The sequence below is a fragment of the Stegostoma tigrinum genome, chromosome 23 (assembly GCF_030684315.1).
Source record: "Stegostoma tigrinum isolate sSteTig4 chromosome 23, sSteTig4.hap1, whole genome shotgun sequence".
Lineage (NCBI taxonomy): Eukaryota > Metazoa > Chordata > Chondrichthyes > Orectolobiformes > Stegostomatidae > Stegostoma > Stegostoma tigrinum.
In genome coordinates this window covers 18162220-18175478 of record NC_081376.1, presented here as the reverse complement: position 1 = coordinate 18175478, position 13259 = coordinate 18162220, and the positions used below count along the sequence as shown (strand labels likewise).

At 40.2% G+C, this 13259-nt stretch overlaps 1 protein-coding gene across 2 annotated transcripts in view; it reads left to right on the top strand.

Moving 5' to 3' along the window:
* The window catches only part of ints1 (integrator complex subunit 1), a 107825-nt gene that overhangs the window by 79769 nt on the left and 14797 nt on the right, over nt 1-13259 (top strand). For both annotated transcript variants that reach the window (XM_048552169.2, XM_059653933.1), the window contains exons 37-41: nt 374-461; nt 1744-1991; nt 10046-10178; nt 11016-11149; nt 11865-12057. In XM_048552169.2, the coding sequence (XP_048408126.1) occupies nt 374-461; nt 1744-1991; nt 10046-10178; nt 11016-11149; nt 11865-12057 (796 nt within the window). The remainder of the gene's footprint in view (nt 1-373; nt 462-1743; nt 1992-10045; nt 10179-11015; nt 11150-11864; nt 12058-13259) is intronic.

The window sequence follows — 13259 nt, the reverse complement described above, 5'->3', positions numbered from 1 at the left end:
CACAGTCATGATACGTGCATAAGGGAAAGTCTTATTTAATTAGTTTGACATTTTGTTGGTTAATTTAGAAAATACTAAGATACATACGCATATATTCATGCAAGCACTGACCTGTGCAGGCACACACTAAATACACAGTGTCACATCTTGAGAGACAATGCTACAGTCAGTGTTTTTATTTTTGCAGTTGACCTGATTACTGCTCTTGCTCCATTTGTTTTAATTTCATAACAGTCTCTATTAACAGAAACTCTTGGTCAAAATGAACAATTAGCACAAATTTTGTTTACCTCGTGTTCTCTTCTACTTCCCTTTACTTTCTTTCTTTCTTTCTAGTGACCACTGCCTAATTTTTTTTTTCCTTTAATTGCAGGCTTGACCCCACAGCATGTCTGGATTTCCTCTCCGCCTGTGTGCATATTCCAAGGATCTGGCAAGGACGTGACCAAAGAACTCCACAGGTAGGCTTCACAATCAGATGACATGGGAGAAAGCCAGTAACTATCTTCAGGCAAGTGACAGTGAATTTAAGAAGTGCACGAGGAGTTGACGAGTGGCGTAATCCAGTACGGACTTCTGACATTGTTGGGCCTGTTTTCAGAGGACTAAATTAAATCCACAGAAGTAGAAAAGCATGTTGTGCTCTTCATACCGAGTCACTGCAATGCTCTTAGATCAATATTACTTTAAAATCGAACTCAGTTGTTCGGGTATGATCTCAAGATGCACTTCCATTACACAAGGGACAGCAGAAAACTAGGCCCCTTTCCTCAAGAGCTGTTAATCAAATGAAATCAGTATTCTTTTTGTTAGTCCATGGTATACCATGGTACTGGATGTACAGTTAAGATGCAGACCAACCACTGTGCATTTGAACAAGCTGGAGAAATCAAATGTCTATAGTTCCTATGTTCCTGTTGTTGGCCATAACTTGGATGCAAAAGGAAAAATGCTGGAAGTACTCAGCAGGTCTGACAGCATCTGTGCAGTGAGAAATCAAGTTAACATTTTTGGACAGTGGCCTTTTGTTTAGAAACAATTCTGCATTATGATGTTTTGCAAAATCATTGTTTTTCACTACAGTTAAGTTGAAATCCCAACTGCAAAACTGGAATAATTACACCAATGCAGGCACTACTGACACAGAACAGAACTGTCTTGCAAGGCAATGCATAGGAGCAGGAGCATAGGACCATTGAAGTCCCCAAGCTTGTTCTGTGATTCAGGAAGATCATTGCTGATGTGTATCTTGATTCAAGGTACTTTAATCTGTTGGACCAGCAAAATCTAGACAGACTCCTTCAGCCAAGCTTTGAAAGATTGCACTTTATTACAAGCAGGGTACACAGCTGTCATCAAACTGAATGGTAGAAATTTGCCATTGTCCCTTGTGACTGAACACTGACATCATTAATTTATTCGGGCTTTGCAAAGGGGCTGTGCAAGTAGCTTAGTCTTAGCCAAGCTGTCTTGAAAACAGGATAGCCAAGGCATGAAATGTGTGAGCAATGCACTTGATTTAATTTTTTTTGGGATAAGGATTGAAATGCAACAAAGTTGTGTTAAACTTGTATGAAAGTGGTTTACTGCAAATGAAGAATGCTTAAGATGTAGTTGCTGTTGTAAGTGGGCAGCAGGTTTGCACACAGCAAGCTCCCACAAACAGGCCTCCTTATCTAACAGTGCATCATTATCTGCCTCTTCATTATCTGATGTGAATCTGTGTAAACGCTGCCATTTTAGAAACACAGTGAGGAATATGTCCTGCGCTTGAAGAAGGCGGAACTCATCAGCCTGGTGGATATCATTCTTTCAGAGTCCGAAGTGAGAACCTGCAACGGGTCACAAGAATACAAATCTGCTGAGGATGCTACAGGCACCCTCATCCAGTCACGGCTCCCTTTGCTGCTCAGCTGTTGCCATGGCAATTTGGCTAATGTCAAGAAAGTGACTGAGTATTTGATCAGTTGCATTAAACAGTGGGGAGACAGGTAAATATGAAAACAAGTTTTCATGTTTGTCAACCATTTAGTAGTTTTGTACATGACCACTAATTCCTTACTTTGTAGAACATTCCAGGGGCTGTATTATTTAGTGCAATGACTTGCTGCAGTTCTTTTTTGACAGATTTGATGGATATCAGAAAGTACCCTTAAGAATTTGAATGCACAGAACTGGGTTGATTGCTGCATGTTAAAAGTAAATACAGCCATATCTAAGGTTCTGTGTGAATAAACAGGGCATTTGTGATCAGTGTACAACAGATACAGAAGTTGTGCAAGGTCCATGAGTATTTGGCACTTACAGTGATATTATGCTTCAACAACATTTTTGTACACTCACCACACTTTGTCCACTTCAGAAAAGGCTGTTTGTCACTTTTCATGCAGGTTTGTAGTGTGGGGCTAATTATCCAGAAAACTTGCAGAACTATAAGACCTTGCCCTATGCCAATGTTGTTCAAAGTCTATGCTCACTGTCAAAAGAGAGAGTGTGCACTTAAATAACACCTTTCAAGCCCCACAGCACTTTATAGCGAACAAAGTACATTTTTAAAAATGTACGCACATGGACCAATGAAATAATTTGATGACAAGGTCCCAAAAGCAACAATGTGATAATAACCAAGTCATGTATGTTTCTTTTGTGCTGTTGTTTGAGGGATAAATATTGGCCAAAACCATTCAAACTCCCTTCCTGTCTTTATTCAAAGAAGCACGTTTGCATCATTTGTGCCCTACTGAGAGGTTTAACATTTAATAACACAATGCAAGTGAGGCTCGATTACGTCTGTTGACTAAAGTTTGAACTCAGAATTATCTGACTGTTGTCTAAGTGCCACTGCTGTGGAGTTGATAATTGACCGGCTAGGCGAAGTGCTGGAAAGCTGTGTGGACCCAGGGGGATCGTGTCCCAGCACAAGCCATCTTTATTTGAATGAGAAGGGGCAAAAATTGCAGGGGTGGAGAAAAGATAAGCAGCTTCACACTGACAGAAGAGATTGTGCAGCATGAAGTGTTTCCTCAAATGAATTTCTCAGAAGCTGAAGTAGTGACAAATTTGAGACGTGCATTATCTTAATCTACAGAATGTAATGTTTAATTAGGCAATAAATTATCAACATCCACCCAATATTTGACCACTGGGGTTTCAAGTGAAGATGGATTCTGGGGTTGTGTTCAATTAAAATTTTAATTGAAAGTTGAATGTGACTTTATTCTGAAGAATTGTCAATTTATGTGCTTGAAAGAAGCATAACTTCACAAAGGATTATCATGTCTGAGTGAGTCAAAGGATTTAGATGATAAATGTTGGAAATATGAATGCTATAGCTCATTATTTCTAAATTTAACACTTGCATTAGGAGGCAGGTGAGGGCTGCTAGTGTAATACTGTGCACTTATTTGTCACAATTAAAGGTACAAGGTAGCACTCATCCCTAACTCTGTTAAGTAGTTGACTTGTTGCATTGTGGATTAACAGGGAAAAAACTGCACAAAGAGCAAATTAATGAGTTGCTGGTGGATTATGCAAACTAATAGAGTATAGGAATTGGGCGAATCATGCTTCACTGCCAAAGGTAGATTATTTTATAACTGCATTCCTATCCTAAGCGCACAATTCTGTTCAGCATTAAACAGCAAGGAACATTTAATCTGCAGAAGATGTCTGCTTTAATTTGCCATTGTTCCTTGCCTTTCCGTCCATTCCTGTTCAGTGTTGACCCACACTGAATGCCTTCCTCACTTACCTCCATGCAAAGCATTGAAGATGGCCATTTGGCCCCTTCAGTTTGCTCCACCATTTAAAGGCAGGAAGAGAGTTCCAAACACTCTTGACACTTGTGAAAAGAAATTCCAACTTCAATGCTCGATCTCTCATTTTTCAAACGGTGGCGCCTAGTTCAAGATTCTCCCATAAGGACACAAGAAATAGGAGCAGGAGTAGGACACTTGTCCATTCAAGCCCCTCCCGTCATTCAGTAAGATTATGGTTGATCTACCCAGGCCTGAACTTCTCAATCATGTAAACTCTAAACAGTGCTCAACACCCTGATATTTCCGTGATCCTCCATTCCTCTGGAGTCGAGAATTCTAGCCATTCATTACCCTCTGAGAGAAGGAATTCCATCACATCTCAGTCTGAAGCAAGTGTCCCGTTATCCTGTCAACCCCTTCAGAATCTTAAATGTTTCAATAAGATCATCCCTTGTTTTCCTAAACACGAACGAATAAATACCGAACTTATTCGGCCGTTCTTGATAGGCCAGTCATTCATTTGAGGAATCAGCCTTGTGAATTTCTTTTGAACTTCCCCCAGTGCCAGTATATCCTTTCTAAGGTTTTGGAGTAGATCTCTAGCTTAGGTTATGGGTGTTGAGGTTGGTTGGTTCACGGAGCTGGTTTGTTGCTCCGCAGACATTTCGTTACTGTGCTCGGTAACATCCTCAGTGCAGCCTCTGATGAAGCATCGGTGTGTTTTCCGGCCTGGTTTTTAAACTCTGGAGTCTGTTGCGATGGATTGCCTCACTTCCAGATTTCCTCTGTAATGGAATGTATATGGGGTCGAGTTCAATGTGTTTATTAATAGCATGCTTCGTGGAGTGCCATGCTTCCAGGAATTCTCGTGCTTGTCTGTGCCTGGCCTGTCCCTGGATCTTGGTGTTGTTCTAGTCAAAGTCTGAGACTACTGAAAGTACACCGAAAAGCCACACACACACACACTTGGTATTGAACTTCAATAGTAACCATCCCAGCACACACAAACAAAGCTGTGTGTCAACACTATTTAAAAGGGCAACAACACACTGCAGCAACATAGAAATATGCCAAGAGGAGGAGGAATACCTCTTCCAAGTGTTCAAGGATAATGGATATCCAAAGAACTGGGTCAAGAGATGCCTACGGGAACAGCATCAGAAAGATTCTACACGCCTCGACACACTCATCACACTACCCTACATCAGGAACAAGTTGGAACTCACCACAAGACTTCTACGACCGCTGGGCATCAGAGTGGCATGCAAACCCACATCAACCCTACGACAAGTGCTCACCCAAACTGAAGACCCATTCCCCGCCACGGACAGGATCAGCGTCATCTACAAAATCCCCTGCAGAGACTGTGCAAAACACTACATCGGACAAACAGGAAGAAAAATAACAGCAAGAGAACATGAACACCAACTGGCTACAAAAAGACATGACCAATACTCACTCATCTCAATCCACATGGACATGGAGAACCACCACTTTGACTGGGACAACACCAAGATCCTGGGACAGGCTAGGCACAGACAGGTTCGAGAATTCCTGGAAGCATGGCACTCCATGAAGCAGGCTATTAATAAACACTTTGAACTCGACCCCATGTACATTCCACTACGGAGGAAACCTGGAAGTGAGGCAATCCATCGCAACTGACCCCAGAGTTTAAAAACCAGGTGTGAAAACACACTGATGCTTCATCAGAGGCTACAATGAGGATGTTACCGAGCACAGTACCGAAACATCTGCGGAGCAACAAACTAGCTCAGCGAGCCAATCAACCTCAACAGTGTATCTTTTCTTAAATTCGTGTACCAGAACTGTACACAATACTGTAGGTGCAGCCTTACCAATATCCTGTAGAGTTGTAGCAAGACTTCCCTAATTTTAAACTCCAAATCCATAACAATAAAGTATAGTTTCAGTTGTTTTCTTAATTAATTGTTGCACCTGTATGATGACTTTGTGTGTTTCATGCACTTGAACGCCGAGATCTGTTTGTACTTTGTCGGAGTCTGTCCCTTTTAAAAAATAATCTATCTTTTGATTCTCCCAACCAAAGTGCATGCCCTCACACTTTCCTACATTAAACTTTACATGCTAAGTTTTTGCCCACTTGTTCAACCTATCCATATCCTCTTGCAGATTCCTTATGTCCTCATCATAGCATGCCATCCATGGAAAATGAAATACTTTAATCCTCGACTGACGATTTCCTGCCACCGTGCTTGACAGGGCCCTTAGCCGTATCTGACCCATTTCCCGCACTTTTGCCCTCAGCCCCTGCTCTTCCCTCACACAACACAGATAAGGTCCCCCTAGTCCTCACTTTCCATCCCATCAGCATCTGCATGCAAAGGATCATAAGCTGCAAATTCTACCAACTCCAATAGCATCTAATTTTCTGCACAGGGTCCCTTCAGCCTTCAGGACACAATAGCAAATTCAAAAATTTTAGAACCTGAACACAGCACCTATGTTCTTTACCCACCCTCTACACCCTGGTCCTGCCATGACTTGGGATGCATTCAGCACAGCCAACCCATTTTCACCCACTTGTGGTCCTCATCATCAGCATTCTTTTCTCCCAGGCATACCATCAACTGCCTAACTGTAGTTCTTGTGCGCTCTCTCTCTGTCTGTCTGCCTGTCTGTCTCTCTCTCTCTCTGTCTCTGTCTCTGTCTCTGTCTCTGTCTCTGTCTCTGTCTCCCCTGCCCCTTCCTCCCTCTGTGCCCCATCAATTCTGTAGAAACATCACTGGACGAGAAGTGTTAATCCTGCTTTTTCTCCTGCCAGACTGCTGAGTTTCTCCAGCAATTTCTGGTTTTATTTCAGATTCCCAGCATCCACAGTTCTTTGTTTTATTCATGTAGCATAATACGCATTGTATCTTGAAAACCAACAAAATGACTGTTATGCCAACTCTCTGCTTCTTGTTAGCCAACCAGTATGCCAATATGACACCCCTATACTACAAGCTTGTATGTCCTGCAATACCTTTGATATGGCACAATATCAAATGTCTACTGGAAAGCTAAGTACCATCCCCAACTCCCTTTTATTCGCCACACAATTTACTTACTCACAGAACACCCAGTAGATTGGTTAAACATGATTTCCATTCACAAAACCATGTTTACTCTGCCTTATTACCTTGAACTTATCCAAAGTGCACTGTTGTAACTTCTTTCATAATGCTTCATTTTTCTTATGACTCGTTAAGCTAACTAGCCTGTAATTTTCCTCCTTGTCTTTCCACCTCCTTCACAATTAATTCACCATAACTCACTTCCCTAGAAGACCAATGTACACTTTTTTAAACATGCAATGAGTTAACATATTTATATAAATCTTACTATCTGTTCCAGTATTTCGCTTGTGATCTAAGTTTTCCATATTTTTTAATTTGTTTAGTTATTCTTTAGTGTTTCTTTCTTCTGTTTTATATATATATTTATATAAAACAGAAGACAGAAACACTAAAGAGTAACTAAACAAATTAATTATATATATATATATATATATAAAAAATATTATCTTTAGCACAGTTGTACTTTTTTTTTCCTTTAAATTTGACATTTGTTAACCTTTCTAGTTAATTCATAGATGGTGGGTTTGTCTTTTGGAATTTGTTACTTGCTGGAACATATCTAGTCTGTGTGTTCTGAAATATCTTCTTAGAAGTTTGTTGTTGTATCTCTATTCATCTATCTTTTAACCAATTTTTGACAATTTACGTTGGGCGGTCCTGTTTTCATGACCACAATGGTTCATATTTAAGTTTTAAAATGCTTGCACCCATTTCTTACTCCCTCAAATAGAATGTAAAATTAAGGTATATTCTGTTTGCTGCTACTTGTTTTGTTGCAAACTACATGGAATAATGTAACTTGATCTCTGATCAGCTCTAGAACATGCTTGTTCTAGAATCTCTTCAGGATAGTTTCTATGAACTTATCATCCTTTGTCCATCTGACTTTTCCATTCTGTATGTAGATTGAAATCGCCTGTGGTTATTACCCTGCTTCTCTGACAAACCATTATTTTTACTTTTATGCGCTAGTTTATTCCGTAGTTATTGTTAGATGGCCAGCATCCCATTCCGACAAGTCGTTAATTGATTGTTCAATCATACCCAAATCTTGGCTTCCTGAACTTGGGTAATCCTTCTATATTTATCTAATACCACATTAATTAACAGAGCCAACCTCCCCATCTTTTCCTAGCTTCCTGCCCTTTCCAAATGTCCTGTACTCTTCAAGATTTAGGCCCCAGTCCATGTCACCCTGAAGCTATGTATGTAATGGTTATCAGGTTGTAGTTATCTATTTGTATTTGTGCATTCCGTTCATCAGTTTTGTTTCAAAAGCTACATGCATTCAGATAGCATCTTTAAGTTTTACCCTTCATTTTATGATGTCAAATCTTATCAATTTATTTGCAATTAGATTTATCATCGCTGTCAGAAATACCCATCTGGTTCACTAATGTCCTTTAGGGAAGGAAACTTATCTGGTCTGGCCCACGTGTGACTCCAGACCCACAGCAATGTGGTTGACTTTGAACTGCCCTCTGGGCAATTAGGGATGGGCAGTAAATGCTGCCTAGAGAAGCCCTCATTAATGAATAATTATTTTTAAATTAATTCCGTCCCCTTTGCCTTGTCTGTACCCATTAATTAGTGGGCCTGGACAGCTAGCTTGCAGTGCAGAGTGACGCCAACCACGTGGATTCGGTTCCCACACTGAGTGAGATTACCATGAAACATTCTTCTTCTCAGCCTCTCCCCTCACCCGAAATGTGACAACCCTTATGTTAAACCACCCACAGTCTTCTCTCTCTCTAATGAAAGAGCAGCTTTATGGTGTGAAAGGACTATGGCAACTTTACCTTTTACTCACTGATTTACTATATCTTCTCAAGTTTAATCTGAAATTGCTGGAGAAGCTCAGCAGATCTGGCAGCATCTGTGAAGAGAAAAGAGAGTCAACATTTCAAGTCCAATGATTCTCCTTCAGAACAGTTTGTTGCTTTATTTATTGTAGTTCCCAAATTTAATCCCTTGTGCTCACTATTTATTTTAAAATCCTCTCTATTTCGCAAGAACACCAACCCCAGTTAGATTCATGTAGACAACAAATCAGTGGTACAGGTCCCACAGTACCCAGCAATAGTACCAAGTGTCCCGTGAAGTGGAATGCACCTCTCCCACACAAGTCTTTGAAAGGCGTATTCATTCTCTAATCTGATCTGCCATGTTCTAATTTGCAAGTGGCTCAGGCCATAATCCAGGAATTGTGACCTTTTTGAGGTTCTGCTTCTTAATTATCTGGTCATTCTTTGCATGTACTGTTCAAATAATAGGATATCTCAGAATTACCTAGTTCCTTGTTCACTGTCTATTTTTAGCCGGGACTGCTTTAGAGCAAGCCATGACAAGTTTTTCTGTTCATTCATTTCAAAATCTCTAAACGCTGAGACTTTAAAATGGAAAGTACAAAGTATTGTTCTTAAAATCTATTTCTTTGGTGAACTCTTGATCACCCATCCTAATATTTCCTTTAAACAAAATCAAAGAACTGCAGATGAAGAAAATCAGAAGCAAATGCAGAAATTACAAAAAAGACTCAACAGGTCTGGCAGCATCTTTGGAGAGAAAGCAGAGTTACCATTCCCAGTCCAGTGAAGAAGGGAGGTGATGGCCTTCTGGCATTATCACTAGACTGTTAATCCAAAAACTTGGCTAATGTTCTGGGGACCTGGGTTCCAATCCTGCCATGGCAGATGGTGGAATTTGAATTCAATAAAAAAATCTCAAATTAAGAAGCAAATGAAGACTATGAAACATTGCTGACTGTCAGGAAAAACCCATCTGGTTCACTAATGGAAAGAAATCTGCCATCTGGCCTACATGTGACTCCAGACTCTCAGGTGCTCTCTGTGCAATTAGAAATCGGCAATGAATGCTTGCCTTACCAGAGATGCCTACATCCTCTGAGTGAATAATGAAAAATACCCCTCTGTTGGGATCCAAAGAGTAAGGAGATATCTTTATCCAGGTGAATGGGATACATGCTTTAGATTTCTTTTCCAAGTATTTACCTTCCTAGCTGAAGTAACATGCTGTGTCTTTGGGACTCTGGAATTTCCAGTTCAAAATGGGATAGTTCCTCCCGGTTGTTGCTGGGGCTAATATAGATTGAAAATGCTGTCTGTTTCTGTCCAGGATTATTTTGGATATTTAATTGCTGTATTATATTTCTCTGTCTCTTTTCAGCAGTGTGATGGGCAAGCGTTGTCAGAATCTGCTTCTTCAAATATACTTCCAAGTTGTAGAGGTTATCCGCCATGTCAGTCTCCCAGACTCCGTGCTAACCAGTGATGGTACCACTGATGGAAGTACCTGCAAGGTATTAATGTCTTCAGGGACAGTGTCCTCCTTGGGCACTACATTTTTCAGAATGAGCAGCATCAGTGTCACTGTGGTGAGGGTTTCATGGAATCATACAGATCAGGAGACCATTAAGTCAAGGTTTCCTGTCTCAGCTCTCTGAAAGAGCTGTCCACATAGTTCAGCCTCATTTCTTTCTCCTGAGTCCTACAAATATTTCAGCCTCAAATACGATACCTAATTTCCTTTCACTTGTTGAAACTGCTGCCACCACTGTTTCGGTTCAAGTCATATCTGATTTTTTTGAGCTTTTTTCTGATGTACAAAAGCTACCACTCTTTGAAGAGTGTAATTTTTAAAAATTACTAAAGGAACACGTTAATGTGTGCCTTTCTGAGGAGTAAGTTCATCATTAGCAAGTTTTGTAAGAAATATACATTTACTGTTGAATACTTTGATAACCTATAAATGCTGCTATTGCAAGCTTTGTATGTGATGTTCCATGTCGCATTCTGCCTTCTTGAAAGTACTGTTCTAAGTGTGAGAGCATTATATCAAATCTTAAATATTAAATCATTTATACATCAGGATTATACTCAGGTTAAACTGATTTTTAATAACACTTAGCAGCCAAATCCAGGTGTTATATCAGACCTGAACCTAATCTGTGATATATTCTGTCCTAACGGGCAGCAGCAGTGCTTCACTGCCCTAGGTTCAAATGTAGCGTCGTGTTGTTCAACTGATTGCTGCTGACTGGTGTTCTGACCATAAATAGCAAACCCTGGATTTGGTTTCTGGCTGAAACAGTTTTGGGTGAGCAGCTTTTACAAACACTTTTTTCCTTCTTTCCCAGCTGGACGCACTCGTGCATCGGTTGCTGACGCTGCTCGCAGACACCAATGACTCGAAAACGTCGGAGAACCGTATGGCAGATGCCAACATGGCCTGCAGAAAGTTGGCAGTGGCACATCCTGTTCTATTGCTTCGGTATTAATATTACTATGTTAAAGGATCCTTTTACTATAATGGTTAAAGGGCTCATTTTTGTTTTGCTGTTTATCTGATGCATGGGTTACTTGCTGCTGATCTTTTTCACCTCTAATCTCTGACTCCCACTCTCTCGACATTCTTGTCTCTGTCCAGCACCTTCTTTCCTCCTCTGAGCTACTCTTATACCAGTAGAATAAGTTGGCGAGTAAATCTACCTAGGATAATGACAGATCAATTGTGCTCTTAGTGTTAAGCCAGTGGTGCTTTACTCCTGTCCCTCAAACCCAGCACACAATTCCAAATAAGATCCATATACATTGATTGTGAAACTGCTGTCGCATCTATCTCTATTAGATTCTCATTAGCTAGGATTTCATTAACATTCATCATTAAAAGAGATTATAATTTGGCCTAGTAGAGACACATGAAGAGATACAATAAGCAAGTCAGGCATTTCTAGTACGTTGCATGGACTGGGATCTTTAGATTTTTGGTGGGTAAGGGATTTAGGAGATATGGAGTAATGGTGAGTATATGGGATTGAGGTACAGATCAGTTCACAATCTAATTGAACGGTGGAAGGGGCTCTGGGCTGAATGGCCTACTTCTGTTCCAGTGCATTTAACTTTTAGCTGATTTGCATCTGCTTAAAACCTTACCCATGAGTATTTGCTCAGCAACATTTTGGTGTTTATTTTGTTTTACTTTTCAGACATTTGCCAATGATTGCTGCTCTATTACATGGACGAGTTCATTTGAATTTTCAGGAGTTTCGCCAGCAGAACCATTTAATCTTCTTTCTGCATGTTCTGGGAATCCTGGAATTGTTGCAGCCGCATTTATTTCAGAGTGAGCACCAGGGGGCGATGCAAGACTGCCTTCTCTCCTTCATATTACTTCTGCAGGTCAGTGGAAGCTCAGTCAGAATATAAGAAGTTCATTCATATGCTATTCCATCAAAGTGGTTTTGTCGCACCATTCATTAAGATCATTCAATATCCTAAGTTCATCCACGTACCTTGCTTCTGTAATTCTTAAAACCCTTGCCTAACAAAAGTCTACCAGTCTCAGGTTTTAAATTTTAAATTGACTCTTCAGTCCCAGCTTTGAGTTCTATTTTTCTACCACTTCTGTGTATATGAGTGCCTCCTGACATCACTCCTGAACTGCCTCATTCTAATTTAAAGTCAAGGATCCTCCTTCTGGACTCCATTCCCTCCCAAAAATAACTTCCTTTCTAAACTTTAATTTATTGTCAGCCTTTCAATTAGATCATTCTTAGTCATTTAAAAAAAAGCTTCCAATAACTTTACTGGGACCATTAATAAGACGAAATAGCAAACAGGATTAGGCAAAGCTGGAATTTTGACACCTCATACTACTGCTATTAAAACAATACCATGTACTTATATAGCACCTACCATACAGCAAAATGCTGACTGCTGCTTCACAGAAAATCCTGAGAGTCTTAACTCCCTGTTCAGACGATGTTTCTTATGGGAGAATCTAGAACTGGGAGTCACTGTTTGCTTGTTTAAAGCAAAGATAACGGGAAATTGTTTTGCCTTAGAATGTTATGTGTCTTTGGAACTCTCTTCCTCCGAAGGCATTGGAAACAGTCTGTGAATATTTTTAAAGGCAGAGATGGATAGATTCTTGGAAATCAAGGAGGTGAAATGTTAATGGGGTAGGTAGTAATGTGGATTTGAAGTTACAGTGAGATTAGCCATGCTTGTATTAGATGGTAGAGCAAGCTCAAGGAACTGAATGGCCTCTCTTCCTTGTTTGTATGTTCACGAGGGATTGTTATCAAACAAGACTTGACACCAAGTCACCAAGGGGGATATCATGACTGTAACATAGATTTTAAGAATAGTGCTTAATGTTTAATCCTGAGTTCATTCCATTTCAAGCTAAACTTTGAAAGTGTACAGCAAAAGTATATTTGCTGCCAGCAATAAAGCTGAGCAACCTTATTCTTGATGGCTTTGTAAGTGGTGCGTCCCTTTTATCCAGTCAGTAACTTAGCAGTACAAACTCTGAGGACCACAACTTCAGTCTCTAGATTGCCCTAAGTTATCATTTATGACCCAGCACAGTGTTAAAC